The sequence below is a fragment of the Antechinus flavipes genome, chromosome 4 (assembly GCF_016432865.1).
Source record: "Antechinus flavipes isolate AdamAnt ecotype Samford, QLD, Australia chromosome 4, AdamAnt_v2, whole genome shotgun sequence".
In the NCBI taxonomy this organism is placed as follows: Eukaryota; Metazoa; Chordata; class Mammalia; order Dasyuromorphia; family Dasyuridae; genus Antechinus; species Antechinus flavipes.
In genome coordinates, this window is record NC_067401.1 from 188,194,571 (window position 1) to 188,211,297 (window position 16,727).

General features: G+C 36.8%; 1 protein-coding gene across 1 annotated transcript; it reads right to left on the bottom strand.

Moving 5' to 3' along the window:
- Window positions 1-1,514: 1,514 nt before the first annotated feature.
- On the bottom strand, window positions 1,515-2,542 carry LOC127559126 (olfactory receptor 56-like). The gene has a single exon (XM_051992781.1). It carries the CDS (start codon window positions 2,469-2,471, stop codon window positions 1,515-1,517), a length of 957 nt encoding a protein of 318 aa, XP_051848741.1. The 5' UTR covers window positions 2,472-2,542.
- Between the last annotated feature and the right edge of the window lie 14,185 nt (window positions 2,543-16,727).

The window sequence follows — 16,727 nt, forward strand, 5'->3', positions numbered from 1 at the left end:
CATCCAGGACTAAAGGTTGGTCCATAGTATCAAACTACAGAGATTTAATTTCCAAGACATTTAATTGTTGATACTTACCTGTGCCAATTGAATCTTATCCAATGATGTGCAAATGATGTGGTAGGAGTCAGGATTGATTATAAAAACAAAACAAAGCAAAGCAAAACCTCTGCCTTAAAGGTGTACAAATATTTGATCCTCTCAAGGAATGGGAGGATCACCTAAGAAAGAGACTGTATCAAATTGTAATGTTGTCAGTTCATGAATGGGGTTTCAGGTGTGCTCAAGGAACAATGCAAATGATTCATTCACTCTGTGACTTCCAATGCTTCTGAAAATAATAGCCATGAAAAATCGCTCTCAGAAGCAGAGGCTCTACAAAAATCACTTGGAAAATGGTAGGCAACGCCACTATGATGAACTGGGAAGATTAGGCCTACTATGAGTAAATTATGGTGGAATATTAAACATGATCTTGTGAAGACAAGATGCCCTGGATTATCTGCTGGGCCTTAGTTCATGTTAGACCTGAAGAAGATGTACTATTGCCTCCCCCTTTCCTACTCTCTGTCCCCAAGGAAAACAAAGATTCAGTTTTCACAAATGTCACCCAAAGAATTGATTTTCCATGATTCACAAGGAATGAAAAGGACAAAATGAACTACTTAGATATGTTAGACTACCTGGATGATCTGATCACCTTTGGGGAGACATTGACAGAACATAAGAAAAAACTCCTAAAGATAAAGCATAAAGTTAGCTGGAGATTTCTGGATTAAAGCTGGCAATTGATAAGCATCAGTTTTAGTGATTATTTGTCAGATACTCAAACAGTCCATTGTTCTCTATTTCAACAAAGCACTAAGTTGGATGCCACCAGTAAGAATTATGCAGTTTCCTTGATAAACAAATGGTTGATTGCATGCTATAAGCCATCAGTATAAGAAGCACCACGTATATGTATAAAGTCCCATGCATTAGACAGCACAGTGATTTCTACAGAGAAGATGAAAATACTTTGTGATTCAAAGTCAGCAGGAGGAATAAACGAATTAATTCCAGCCAATGGAAACCAAGGGAGTCTGGGGAGAGTTGGGAGTGGGAGCCATATCTGGGCTACACCAATGAGCAAGATGACTACAAAGGCTTTAGGGCACCAGAATACTATAAGATACATCACTATACTTGTTGCCTATGAGAGAAGTCAGTGAACAGGAAGGAGAGAGTACAGAGAAGTCAAGGAATTGAGCCTCACAAAAGATATATTAAATAATTACAGTTGATTTCCACATGGAAATGATCCAGTCTGTGATCCTGATGAAAGGGAAATCAAGTTTGGATATACTATTGAAAAATATAGCTATATATTTGCAATGGCAGAGGGAATTTTCTCACACTGAGGTCCTACCTCTAAAAATTCATAGATCCATACCAGACCAAAATACTGATCTATAGAATAATTATAATGATTAAATATAAACAGGATTTTTTTACTATAAATGGTTGTATGAATGTCAATTATTGTTTTGAGCTCTGCCATAGCTACACCTTCCCAACAGCTTCTTAAGGGCCCCAGTTACTTCCTTGTTCCTTAGGCTGTAAATAATAGGGTTGAGCATGGGTGTGATCATAGTATAGAAAGCAGAAACTACTTTATCTTGTTTGAAAGAGTGGTATGCCTGGGGCCTTATGTATGTGATCATGGCTGCCCCATAGAAAAGGGTAACCACAGTCATGTGGGAGGAGCAAGTGGCAAATGCCTTTTGTCTCCCCTCAGTTGAATGCATTCGGAGAACTGCCACTAGGATCCGTAAGTAAGAGGCAGAAATAACAGAGAAAGGCAAAAGCAGCATTAGGACACAGCAAACATAGATCATGGATTCATAGAGAGAAGTATCAGCACAAGCCAACTTGAGAACAGCAGGTACATCACAGAAGAAATGATCGATCTTGTTTGAGCCACAGTAGGGAAAGTGGAGAGTAAAGACAGCTTGGATTAATCCATCTACCAGACCAAAGAGCCAAGAAAATGCCACCATTATCCAACAGACACGTTTGTTCATGATCACTGAATATCTCAATGGATTGCTGATGGCCACAAAGCGGTCATAGGCCATGAAGGCCAGCAGGAAGCACTCATCCCCCAGGAGTGTAAGGAAGAAGAGAATCTGTAAGCCACACCCTGTAAAGGTGATATACCCCTTGCCTGATAGGAAATTCACAGCCATCTGAGGTACAATGGTGGAGATGAGCATGAGGTCCATTAATGAGAGCCAACTGAGGAAAAAGTACATTGGGCTGTGGAGCCGTGAATGAATGTTGATGAGAAGGATCATGAGGCCATTACCAGTCAATGCCACCAGGAACATGATTATAATGATGGAGAAGAGGAAGAAGTGAAGAGGAGTTTGAGTGAAGAGACCCAGAAGGATAAAGTGAGTGATGAGAGTCTGGTTGCCACTCCATTCCATGATTCTAGATCAAAGAGTGGATGAGAAGAAGAGAGAGAGACCTGGGAAAAGGAGATTTTGAAGATGAGAAATTACATTCTACATGACAAAAACACTCTATAAATAATATTTAATAATAGTTATAGTTTGTATTTATATAGCACTTGAAGGTTTGCAAAGAAATTTATAAAAATGATGTTATCTCATAACAACTCATGGGAGACAGGTTTTGTTATAATCCTTATTTTTCTTGGGCTCACACATCTACTAAGAGTCTGAGGCTAGATTTTAAATTAGTTCTTCCTAATTCCAGGTTCAGCATTCTGTTCATTATACTACTTATCTGCCATAATAGTAGAAGAAGAAGTATTAGTAATAGTAGTAGTAGTAGTAGTAGTAGTAGTAGTAGAAGAAGAAGAAGAAGAAGAAATAGTAGTAATAATAATAGTAGTAGTAGAAGAAGTAGTAGTAGTAGTAGGAATAGTAGTAGTAGTAGTAGTAGAAGAAGAAGAAGAAGAAGAGAAGAAGAAGAAGAAGAAGAAGAAGAAGAAGAAGAAGAAGGAAAAGAAGAAGAAGGAAGAGGAAGAAGGAAGAAGAAAGAAAAAGGAAGAGGAAGAAGAAGATCATATTTACATAGCATTTTAGGTTTCAAAGTTACATCACCTTTCAACAACTGTGTAAGATAAATTTTTTAAAATTATTCAATTAGATTAAAAAGAGATAAAGAGAAAAAGCATTCCTGCTTTTAAAAAATTATAGTAGTGCTAAATGAAATGAGCAGAACCAGGAAATCATTATATACTTCAACAATGATACTGTATGAGGATGTATTCTGATGGTAGTGGATTTCTTTGACAAAGAGAAGAGCTAAGTCAGTTTCAATTGATCAATGTTGGACAGAAGCAGCTACACCCAAAGAAAGAACACTGGGAAATGAATGTAAACTATTTGCATTTTTGTTTTTCTTCCCGGGTTATTTATACCTTCTGAATCCAATTCTCCCTGTGCAACAAGAGAACTGTTCAGTTCTTCATACGCATATTGTATCTAGGATATACTGCAACATATTTAACATATATAGGACTGCTTGCCTTTTAGGAGAGGGGATGGAGGGAGAGAGGGGAAAAATCGGAATAGAAGTGAGTGCAAGGGATAATGTTGTAAAAAATTACCCTGGCATGAGTTCTGTCAATAAAAAGTTATTATAAAATAAAAAAAAAAGTTATAGTAGGAGATTACCAGGGCAGAAGAAAATGACAGCTCCTTGATGTGGGACAACAAAACTACTTAAGCATCAAGGGATCTTGATTCTGTTTGGTTGAGTTGCCCTCTCCTAGTTTATAGATTTCTTGGAATTGGAATTACTTGCCCGCAACCTGATTATTGAATTCATGAGGCTTAGAGTCATTGGAGTATAGTTAGAAAGAACATTAAACTTGGAGAAGATCCATGTTTAAATTTCACCTCAAAAATTTGCTGTTGTGTAACTTCAGTTCTGAATTTCCTCAGACTCAGGGAGAACTAAAAGTAATGGAAAGAAACCTTGTTTATCATGATAAAGCAGTATATTGAAAATCCCAGCATTTTTTGAGTTACAAAGACTTTTTTTTTTAACTTTAAACTTATTTTTAAAGCTTATTAAATACCAGAAATTTTATATACAAGTTATTTATGTCCTTCACCTAATTTTTTTTAACCATTTTTTTTGTAATAGAAGGGAAATGAGTCAGAGAGCCATTTTCCTTAGAGAGAAGGAAACACCCAGTATTTAAGTGGTATGCTCAGAAAACAGTTAATGCTTTCTTGTAGGATATGTGATAAGTCCTCCTATTCTCACTCCCTCACTCTTTTCTTCCTTCCTTTTCTTTCCTTTCTTTCTTCTTTTCATCTTCCTCCTTCCCTCTGTTTCTTTCTTCCTTCCTCCCTTCCTCCTTTTGTTTTCTTCCTTTCCTTTTTCCCTCCCTTTTTTCCTCCTTTCCTTCCTTCATTCCTCAGTTTCTTCTTCCCTCCTTTCTCTTTCCCACCTTCCCTCCTTACGTTCCTTCCTTTCTTCCTTAATTGTTTGCCTCTTTTCTTCCTTCTTTCCTTCCATTCTTACTTTCTCCCCCCTTCCCTTCTTCCCTCCCTTTCTTCCATCTTCATGTTGAAGATACTCCAAAACAGCAAGAGAAGCCACTAGGAGCATTTTTGAACTGTTAAGATTTTTGAATCCTTATGGAAAAGAAAAAGTTAAAAATGATGTTCTGGGTAGAATAACAGTGGATTAAGTTGATTTAACTGTATCTGAGTCTCATTTCCTCAATAATAAAAATGAGAAGGTTGGACTAGGTGATCTCAAATATGTCTAAAAAACATATAATTCTATTCTAATCCTGAAATTGTATTGCTGGGCCCACAGGGGCCAAAATTCAGTGCTGCTCCCTGTCATGTGGTAGGGAGTGGTTTAATGCTGGGGAGATTTGTCTCTAATGAGGAGAGAGCTAGGTTCCTTGTTCTCATACTCACTGTAGCATTAAACCCAATGTTTGACATCTTGGGAGACAAATTATTTAATATTTAAGGAGGTCACAGAAGTTGGAACTTGAACTTGGGCCCACAGCTATCTTTTCTGTTTTGTTTTCTTTCTCGAATAGGTGACTAAGCATCAACCTTGAGGTGAACGTCCACATTTAGAGGCTAACCAAGTGAGTTTAAAGATCCTGAATCCATGGAGTAATTGTGACAAGATTTTCTTCATCAGAAACAATGATTATGGACAAGAGAAAGTAACTGAAACTTCTGGTCTGGTTTGTCAAAAAAGTACAGACTTTGTGGGAGACAGTGCTAACCTCTGTTTTAAGTCACTTGTCAATTTTATGTTTAGTATTTCTTTTCTCTTTTTTTGTAGGAATAAAATAAATATCCTATTCTTGATTCATAAAGTCCATTGAGTATATTTTTATTTTGCTCCTTTGAGATTTCTTAGGAGACAAAAAAAGTAAGCTTAAAATAATCTTTCCTAGAAATGGGGTTTAACAAGCCAAAGTGTGTGAAAAAAAGGAAGCCTACCTGTCCCCCTTTCATTAGAGCCCAGAAATAAATTTTATTGGACCACTTACCATACCCTCAAGGGAGAGAGAGTGGGCTCAATGCCACAGCTGAGAAATGTATTATATATGTAGTAACTTAATGCTTATGATCCTGAAAATGTAAATGTGAGATAAACTTACTATTTATTTCATCTATGCTTCTGAATAGTTTAATTATTGAAACTATGTGTCTATGGGCAATTTTAGCCAACTAGCAGCATCTAATGATAACACAGGCATAGGGGTAAGGGGAAATAAATAGCTTTTGTAGGATTTTCCATGTAATTCCACCCCTATTAATTGATGATATATATTATTGAAATGAGAGAAGAAAGGAGGAAAGACACAAGAAAGAAAGAATGAGAAATGGGGAACAAAGAAGAAAAGATTCTACAGTAGAGAATATCAGAAGGTAGAAAAATTAGAACAGAAATAAGTACATATGAAATATATGTGTGTAAATATACATATATACAGACACTGAGAGATATTAGAAAGTGATTAGAGTTCTCTGTTTTTGGACTAGACATGATTTTACTTGCATAGGAAATTCTTAGTAGAAGGATTTCTGCCAATGTGCAAGCATCTGGGAATCTGAGAAGTTATTTTTTCAAACACAGTCTTACCCAAGAAAACTAATCTTCAATCTCTCATTGCTCTAGACAGCTCTCTAACACTATCATTGGCAGAGAAGGTAATGACCTATAGAGGTGGAAAGAGTTTTCCTACGTCAGCAAAATCATAAGTTTTATCCTACATGTGTCAGAAGTTTGAACCTACATCTTCCTGGCTAAGGGACCAATCTATTCACTAAGCAAAGCACCTTCCCTTAAAAGCTCTAAATAAATAAATAGAAATGTACCCTGGAGTCAAAATTTCCCTTCTCCTTCATCTGAAAAATATTAAGCTAGTAGGCTGGAATGTGCTGTGAGGAAGAGAAAGATATGTTAATTATTTGAAATGGAGTTATGAGTAACCACAGTAAAGGATAAGATATGGAGGGGTTGTGAACTGTAGTGATGGAGGAATATACTTGTATCCAATTAAATCATAGGTCTTTCAGAGTATCAAGGGACCAAACTAAACTTCCTCTGTCCATTGCTCTAAGATCCATTTACTTCTTTCATCAACTTGTCCATCTCTTAATGAAATTCATCTGCCTGTCTGGAATGAAATCTTACAGACACTTCCAGTGAATCTATGAAGCATGATTCATTACATTCCAACCACTCCTTTTGGCAGCTTGTTCCTTCTTTTCATTATTCTCCTGTTATTTAGTGCTTTGATGTTGATTTCAGAAGATATCACCAATACCACCGAACTGGCATCCCCTCTTTCAGATAGTGACCCAAGTTCTCAGTCTTTCCTTATTTCTTCCTCCACTATCAAAACCATCTTGTGACCAAGGCTGAAATATGACATTTATATATAATAGTCCAGATTTTAAAAGGATAGCTTTTTGCATTTGAAAATGTGTGCTCTTCTGGGCTACTAAGGTTTCAGCCTTTATTGAAATAAATGTGATATACATAGCATAAATACATACATGCCACAGAAAGTGGTTTTTTTTAAAGTAGTATGTGCATTGACAAAATGATATCAAAAAAATGTAACTCATTGGATTTCTGACAATATAACAAAGTCAGGAAATAGCTCTCAAATCTCACCCAATAAGAATTCTAGTAACAGATAGTTGATCTTAAACATTTACTTTATTCCATGAAACTTCACATAGTGCTTCTTCCTTTGTTCCTGCTGTAGATCTTTTCTTACCCTTTCAGATAAGAGAATACCCCCTTTATTTCCACCTACTGCCTCATCTTATATCTTAGCTCCAAAGTTATCTATCTCTCAAGATATTAAAGAAAAAAACATGTCAAAAAAACACAGAAAGAAGGAATGTGGCATGGGGAGGGAGTGCATAATTGAAAATGTCAAACTTTTATTCCTAAGAGATCAAAAAAAGAGGAAAAGAGACCATGTGTACTATAGCTCTTTTTATAGTGGTAAAGAATTGGAAGCAGGGGAATGGCTAGACCAATCATGTTATATAAGTGGAATGCAATGAAATGCCACTTAAAGTTTCACAGGAAACTGAGAAACTTTTTGAACTAATGCACAATAGAGTGAGCAGAACTAGAAGAATAATTTGTACTAAGACAATAACATCATTAAAAATAAAGAAAAGCAATTTTGAAAAACGTTTGAAAAACTCGGATCAATAGAAGCATAGAGGACTGAAGATGAAGCTTTTCCTGTCAGAGAAGTAATAGACTTAAAAAATATTTATAGAATGAGACCTACATTTTTGGATATGACCAACATGGGAATTTGTTTAAGTGAATCATACATATTTGTCATGAAGGATTTTTCTTTTTCTTTTTCTTTTTTTATTGTTTAATTAGGAGCAGTGGAAGAGAGAGAGAATAAATGCTCCCAATTCAAAGAATTATGCAATATTTAACAAACAGGACTATGAGATAAATATGCAACAAAAGCAATGGAAGAAATGTCCAAATATAATAGACAATTGGAGAATTAAAGGAAGATTCTCTGTTATCTTACCTGGACCAAAAATTACAAAAAATAATTGCAATATAGAAAATAAATAGATCCAGTTTTTAAGAATTTGATAAATAGAAGATACATGTCCGGAGGATAGGCAAAAGTAAAAGGAACACAATACAAACTTAATAGCTAGCTCCTACAGTATCAACCATTTCACATTGGGAGTCAGACTATCTCTTCTTCAACTTTCCCTAAGGGATGACACAGCTAGATGTGTCGACAATATCAGTCCTAGAGTCAGGAGGACCTCAGTTCATATCTGGCCTCGGACACTTAATAATTACTAGCTGTATGATCTTGGGCAAGTCACTTAACTTCAATTGCCTCACCAAAAAAATAATCAAAGAACAACAGCAAACCAGACATCAACAGGGGAAAAAAAGGGAAGAATTGACCCTGAGCAAATATAGAAAATATGCATGAAGTAAAGAAATTGAGGAAGGACACTTACCCATAGACACCCAGACTATTGAATTTGAGTTGACTTCAAATCTAGGAGTGATGATTTTGTGATTCTCAATATCTTTCTTGTGATATACTTCTCCCCTCCCCAATTCGGTCTCCTCTCATCACAATGTCCAAAAAGATCTAAATCAGTCAATAGAAGTATCTGTGATGGGCTCTTACAAATGGAAATAACTAATGTTTTTCTATTTCCTTAAAGGAAATAGGTCTGTGACTGTCCCAGAAGGTACTGAGATTAAATTAATAAACTTCCCAAAAGATAAGGAGTGGTCTATGAAGAACCAATTTCTCCTCTCGTCTGTAAATCTAGTAGAGATTCAAGGAGGGGGAGAGGAGTTTTTTTGTTTTCATTTCTGAGATGATTAAAACATGTTCCCACCTAGAAGCAGAAGAAGGAACATGACCTTTTCAATCTGGATATTAGATGAAATTGAAGAAATTCATTGGAGATGTTTGAACAGAGAAGAAAAATGAACTTTACCAATATTAAGGATGAGCTAAGAGGAAGAGAACTCTTCCTTTCCAAATTCTAGCAGGAAATTACAGAAGAAAGAGCAGGGCTTGAGAGAGTAGAGAAAACTGATCAATCCCTTTTGAACAGGGGAAGTTTGTGTATATGAACTAGAGTCAAGAGGGGGGTTCAGAATAAACATCAGATTAAAAAAATTAGACCTCTCACCTGTAAGAAAGATAACTTTCCTTAACAGAGCAGAATTCAGAATGAGTAAAGGGTTTAAATTCTCAGTCACCCTCATCCCATTGTTTTCAAAGGTACTTCAATCTAAAGATCCTACGGGAGTACCCCCTCCCATTCTAAGCACTACTATCATCTCCAGGTTCTAGTAATTAATCCTCATATGGAGAAGAACCTTTTCAGAAATTCTCCATTCATCCCAGTGCCTTCCCTGAGGGAGAGGTGGCTAGGGAATGCGTGTTTCTTTCCAAAGGACTTGGGGGAAAGTTGACCTCATTCCAGCCTCCAGGGCACATGGGAAGGGCAAATACTGGCAAGTGTTTGTGACTTCATTAATACTGTAAATGGCAATGCCTACCAAAGTGCTGAGTATTTAGCTGATTTATCAGTAACAGTTTCCTAACTTTTTGTAACAATGTCCCCATTTTTTATTGTTTAATATCCATGAACTTTTCATAAAACAAAACTTTTGTAATTGTACTTTATTCAAATAGAATTTAAAATTTGTAACAATTTTTAGTATACAAAGAAATCTTAGATGTATAATAAAAAATAATGCACATAACCACTCCCCTACATACATTGTCATAGGATAAGAGATGGGCCACTAGCAAAGTGTATAGGGTATGAGGCCTGAAGGCTTAAGATATTTAGTAGCTGTGTGACCCTGGGCAATTCCCTTAGCCTGTGTTTGCCTCAGTTCCTCATCTTTAAAATAAGCTGAAAAAAGAAATGATAAACCCAAATGGGGTCACAAAGATTCAGGTACAACTGAAACGACTAAAGAGCAACAAAGAGATTAGAGATGGATAGGACCTCCACCCATTCCTCCTCATTTTAGGAAACACAGGGAATAGGTAGGAGGAATAGGACTTCATCTAAGCTTCTATGACTACAAATCCATAATCTTTTTATTCTTATCATTCTGCCTACTGAAAGAGGTAAAAATATAATTGCAATGATCAGTTTCCCAATTTTTAAACCTCGTGAGAATACCCTAGACACTTGGGAATGGGATGGAGGAAATGCATCTCCTTACCTGTCACCCAACATCCTTGTCTGACTCTAGGAAACTCTTTTACGAATAAAAGGATGAGAGGCTAAGGAGAGACTGGGACAAATTGATCAAGTAAATAACAAGGGTATGTTAATAATAGGTTAACTTTTGAAGACCATTGACCCTGAGGTTTGAAAACAAATAAACACCATGTGCTAGAAAACAAATATTAAATAACCATATTATACAGATTCTGTAAAGAAGCATATGAATGCCATGTCTCTCAGAGGAAAAATAGTCACAGAATCTTATCGTAGTATAAAAAATATATTTTGAGGCCCTATCTACTCAGGGCAAAAAAGATTCATCTCCCTCCTAGAGTTCTAGGGTGCCCTGAGGATGCCAAAGAGGGTTTCTCTACTCTACTAACATAAGCTTAGGTGTTGATGGCTATGCTCCCCCCATTGTTAGGAGAACTATTATAAGGGCCCCAGCTCCATTTAACCACAAATATCAATTAGCTTTTTTTACTCCTGAGGTAATTGGGGTTAAATGAATTGCCCAGGGTCACACAGCTAGGAAGTGTTAAGTGTCTGAGGCTAAATTTGAACTTAGATCCTCCTGACTTCAGGGCTAGTGCTCTATCCACTGTGCCACCTAGCTGTCCCTCAATTAGCTTTTACAAAGGGATATTTTCTTCAAAAATATAACAGTAAAGGCATTGACTCACACAACACCATGTACCAAGATAAGGTCAAAATGGGTTCATGGCCTAGGCATAAAGAATGAGATTATAAATAAATTAGAAGAACATAGGATAGTTTACCTCTCAGACCTGTGGAAGAGGAAGGAATTTATGACCAAAGATGAACTAGAGACCATTATTAATCACAAAATAGAAAATTTTGATTATATCAAATTAAAAGGCTTTTGTACAAACAAAACTAATGCAGACAAAATTAGAAGGGAAGCAATAAATTGGGAAAAGATTTTTACAATCAAAGGTTCTGATAAAGGCCTCATTTCCAAAATATATAGTGTAAAGGATTGAAACTCTTGGGTTAATGCACTGAGGTCAGACAACTGAGCACTTAAGGCTAATTACCAATTGGACAATACTCTTCCTTGTATTCTTCCCATATCCTTTGCTTCCCAGTCCACCCATCCCTCCCCCTTTATTTCTTTATGGATTTTGAAGGGTGCTATAACCATCATGGTATATATGTAGTGTTGCCTATTTAAACCATTCTCGATGTACAGCAAATTATTTTCAAAGAGTACCTGAATTTTTAATAGCTCAAGCCATTTGTGACACTTCTATACAGGCGTCCTCAAAATACGAGCTGTGGGCCAGATTCGGCAGCTGAGAACGTTTATTCTGCTCTCCCAGGGCTATGAAGTTTCTTTATTTAAAGGCCCACAAAACAAAGTTTTTATTTTTACTATAGTTTGGCCCTCCAACAGTCTGAGGGACAGTGAACTGGCCCCTATTTAAAAAGTTTGAGGACCCCTGCAATGACAATGATATTTTTTTTCCCAGTTTATATCTTACTTTTCGCGACACATAGGTATGAACTTGACAAATAGCTTAATGTATGAAATACAACGAGACATAGGACAAGATCTTTGTCCATAATTCAGCTGGCAAAATGAGGAAAACAAGTATAGCCTGTGTCCCAAAGCCCATTTATATGAGTCACTTTCTTAATTGACAGAAATAAATGCCAAGCTCTCCTCAAGGGGCAGGGGCCTCCTATTGGCAAGAGGCAAGAGTGTTCTATGCATTCTTGGCTTCTAGTTTGGAGAGAAAAGACAGAAAAGGCCATCGCTATTTGAGGTTGCTGAAGGAAAACACTCTTTGAAGATATGAGTCACTATTGTATTCCTATTCCCAGTTTGCTACTCAAGACTTCAAGGAGTTTCCTATTTAGGTTGGGATCAAGGACACTTTTGGTTGAGCTGAGTTATTGTTTTCCCAGTGGATCAGCTAGTTCACTATGTATTGTCTGGTATATGTTTTCTTATGTATATCTTCTCAGATTTCTGTTTGTCAAAATTTGGATAAATATGGTGCTTTTTTTTTTTTTTTCTGTTCTCTAATTGTTCATAATGGAAATGACATTATCTGGGAAAGGGGTCAAGCCTTGGATATAGAGCTAGGGGCCCAAAGCAACAAAAAGTTAGAGGAATCCAGTCATATGATCTAGAAAAATAATATTTAAGGGAGATAAGCCCCATATATCCTATCTTTGAGAGCAGAGTGATCCTCTACCCCAACCTCCTGCTTCTCCTCTTGCCAGGAATGAAAGTCTGCCTTGGAGAAGAGAGAGAGGAGAGGAGACTAGAACTATTTATTCTACCTCTCTGTGAGCTACTCCACTCCCCTACTCTCCTTCTACTTTAGAAATAAAAAGTTATTTGTGGTCTCTGTCTATATCAAAATAGCCAGATGTGAAATCTTGAAATTGTTTTTTTTTTTTTTTAAATAAATTTACCATGAGGAATAGTGCTGAAAAATAAAAGAGAGAGAGAGAGAGAGAGAGAGAGAGAGAGAGAGAGAGAGAGAGAGAGAGAGAGAGAGAGAGTAATGGACAGAAAGGGAGGGAGGAAGGAAGGTAGAAAGGAAAAGAAAATCTTCACATTATAAGTGAAGAAGACGTTTCTATTCAGTACCAAACTTGCTTCCCGTGTTTTTCTCCTTTGAGTTGATTGGATGCTTTTTAAGCAAAGCAGAATTCAACAGTTACAAAAAGCTTATTCATCTTTTCAGGGTTAAATATCATCATCCCTTCTATATGCATGCATGTGGTGTGATAAATGGCTAATGACCTGGTTTCTAAGGTCTTTATATAAAGTCCTTTTGTAAAGGAATAACAGAGTGTAAATATAAAAATACACATGTCTAGTACCAAAATGATACTTCCACAAGACATAAAATCAGAGGACCTGAATTTTAATTCTATTTCTTTTACTTACTTCTTATATGAGCTTGAGAAAATCACTTAGCCTCTTTAGGCCTTTGTTTCTTTATCGGCTATTCTACATGACCTCCAAAGTTGTTTCCATCTTTAAATTTGTGATCTTATGACCCTGTAACATGTATTTTCAATTGGTTCTAAAACTGTAGCGGTTGAGCTAACTCATAGGAACTCGTTTCCAAAGCGTATGTGTTTGGGATGAAGGAGGATGCCTCCAGGATGATTTTCTTTGTGCTAAATGAGCTGAATAAAAGGAATCAGCATCACAGACGTGGCCTTTTTTCAGAGGTTGTAATTGAATGTCACTTGTGTCCAAACATTTCTTAAGTACCTACCATGTGCTGGGCACTATGCTAAGCATTAGGGAATACAAATAAGGGGAGAGGGAAGACATACTTTCTTCCCTCTAATGAGGGAAGATAACAAACAAAAAGCTGAAAAATGGAGGAGAGGAAAAAAATGGTATTTTTTCCAGACATGGAGAGAAGTCCCAAAACAGTGAAATTAAAGATGTAATGAGATATTTGATCTCTCTCCTTAAATGAAGGAATAACTCATCTTCCAAAGAGGCAGAGATCAGACGGCATGCTAAGGATGATGAGATCTTACAAGAATGATGAGTTTATCTCAATAATAATTATACTAGCCAAGGTGGAAGGAGAATCCAAGCTGGTGAAAAAATAGGAAAAAAGTGCAATAAGGTTCTCTTACCCACTTCAAAAATCCCACAAACTCTCGTCCAAATATCTAGAAAATTTATCAGGCTGAATCCCAATTAAGAAATTTAAGAAAAAAATTGTAGTGATTAAAATTTCCAAGCTAGGTCACCATAGTGACCATACAATTAGTATTCTCACTATTAGAAATAATAGGATCATACATTTAAAGCTGGAATAGATTTTAGAAGCAAGAAGTCTGTAGACCTGGTGAACCTACTTCCAGAAATACACAATGGGACAGCCCTTATCCAAATAAAAACTGCTGTAAGCTTCCCATTTAGGGGAAAAGTTGAAAACTGAAAAGTCAGCAGCCTGCTCCCTGTTGTTATCAGGGTACCCAGCTACGTAGGAAGTGTGATTGCATAGTGCTGCTGTTTCTGTTATGTTTATGCTTTCCTAATCTTAAATGAATGAAACCAAAATTAGCACAAGCAGCAGCAGAGAATTGACTCATCATACTTCATTACATCTCTGCTCCAGAGACTGCACTGAGTACATAATCATCTACCAAGAAATAATGCACCAATACTCTCTTCACTTCAGTCAGTCTTGTTTCCAAAGCATATGTGTTCTGTAGGTAAGGAATGAAGGAGGATGCCTCTAGGATGATTTTCTTTGTGCTAAATGAGCTGAGTAAGAGGAATGAGCATCATAGCCTTGGCCTTTCAAGTTGAATAATTTACCATCAGTATGGTAACTGACTTTGAAGCCATGTTCATCCTCATTGAAGATGTTTGATAAGATGACTGAAAATATCATGCTTAAAACAAACAAACAAACAAACAAACAAAAAACAAGGGAGCAAACACACAACCTTGTTTCAAGTGCTCACATGGTGGTGAGAAAAAGTGGTACAAGGATCCTCTCAAAGTTCTTAAGAACTTCAGAATTGATTATGTGACAAGGGAGACACTGGCACAGGACCTCCCAGAATGATGTGCCCTGATCAGAGAAGGTGCTGTGTTCATAAGGAGAGCAGAATTGTAGTAGTTTAAAAGAACTGTGGGATGTGCAAATTTAGAGAATGCACTCCAAGTGTTTACATGAACTATTTGTGCTCAACCTTTGGTCTAGGCTTTTATTGGTCTGATCAATCACAGTCAAACGCATTATAAAACTTGGCTTTAACATAATAATGTCATTTTGGTCTCCTTTGAGAATGAAAGATTCACCAAGTGAATGAGGATTGGAGATTGAATGAAGAGGTATCACTTTGAATTTTGAAAAATAAGGACCATCAATTGTCCCTTCAACAACCAGAATGAAGTACCAGCAGTAGCCAGCTCAGGCACCCTGAGGAACAAATCTACTTGACCCAGTTTAGCCCAGCAGTGAATTGACTTAATACCTGAGACATGATGAGCTGCCAAAAAGGGAGCAGTTCATTCAGTGGTTACAGGTGAGGGGGTAGGAGAAAATAATATTTTGGAGCAATCACTTTCGAGTTAACTCTTCCCCCAAGAGGACTGAGGTCTTTAGAGGAGAGGGTATCATTCTGGTTAGAAATGTAGCTATGCCTTAGTCTTTGCCATGTCTTCAGAGTATATATTCTTTATAAGAGCCAATTGATATTAATTGATTAAATGATATGGAGTGTTATTTAAGTAGCAATTGACATTGAAAGGAAACACTTTGGATTGGGGCTTGTAAGAGATAATTTTTTTTTATTATAGCTTTTTATTTACAAAATATATGCATGGGTAATTTTCTAGCATTGACCCTTGCAAAACCTTTTGTTCCGATTTTTCCCCTCTTTCCCTCCACCCCCTTCCCCAGCTGGCAGGTAGACCAATACATGTTAAATATACTATATGTATACATGTCCATACAGTTATTTTGCTGCACAAGGATCGGACTTTGAAATAATGTACAATTAACCTGTGAAGGAAATAAAAAATGCAAGCAGACAAAAACAGAGGGATTGGAAATGCTATGTAGTGGTTCACAAGGAGATAGTATTTTAAAAAAATGTTCCCCAGTTCTTACTTATCCCTAAAGCATAGTTGGCTGGGGGAGGAGGGATACAGTAGGGAAGTGCAACGAAGGAGTGAGTGGTAGCCCTGTTCTGGAGACTAGATCTCCTGATCAAGTGTGAGTTAGGTTAACACTAGTAAAGGAAGATAAAGGTCACTTTTCGTAGGGGTTGGAGAGGCAGAGAGGATGTAGGGCCTGAGATTCCATTGAGTTTGAGAGCAAACATCATCTTATGAGGAAGGAAGCTGGATTCTCACTCCCCCTTCTTCCATTCTTCCTTTGAAACATTCATTCTAATTATAGATGCTGTTACTGCAAGAACATAGTTTCCTGCATTTGACAAAAGCCAGACAGAACAGACCTCTTTGCTTTATTTATAGATACTTCTTAATTGATTTTAGAGCAGGATTGTGGGCACTGTATGGAGCACACAGAATCACTTGGGAGAAGTGAGGGATGTTTTGAGAATTGGGAAGAGTTTGGTAGTGGAGGGAAGAAGTGTTAGCACTTAGAAGGAAAAATTACCTTAGAAGGAAAAAAATACCCTTTTCACCTCAAAAGAGAAAACTTTCTGTTCTCTATGCTCCCTAGATGACTTTATTTGTCTTAAATCCTAGGAATTAAACCTGTCTCAAGGTATGGTTTTTCTGATTAGATCCATAATGGGAAGGGAAGTGATGTCAGTGTTGTGCCACAATTCTCTTTTATTGTCCTGACTCAGTTGGTTTTGCCTCAGTTTCCCTAATTGGTCCTATCTCAGTTTCTGTAATTGTTATACCTCAATCCTCTTAGTTTCAAACACCCCTCTGGTTCA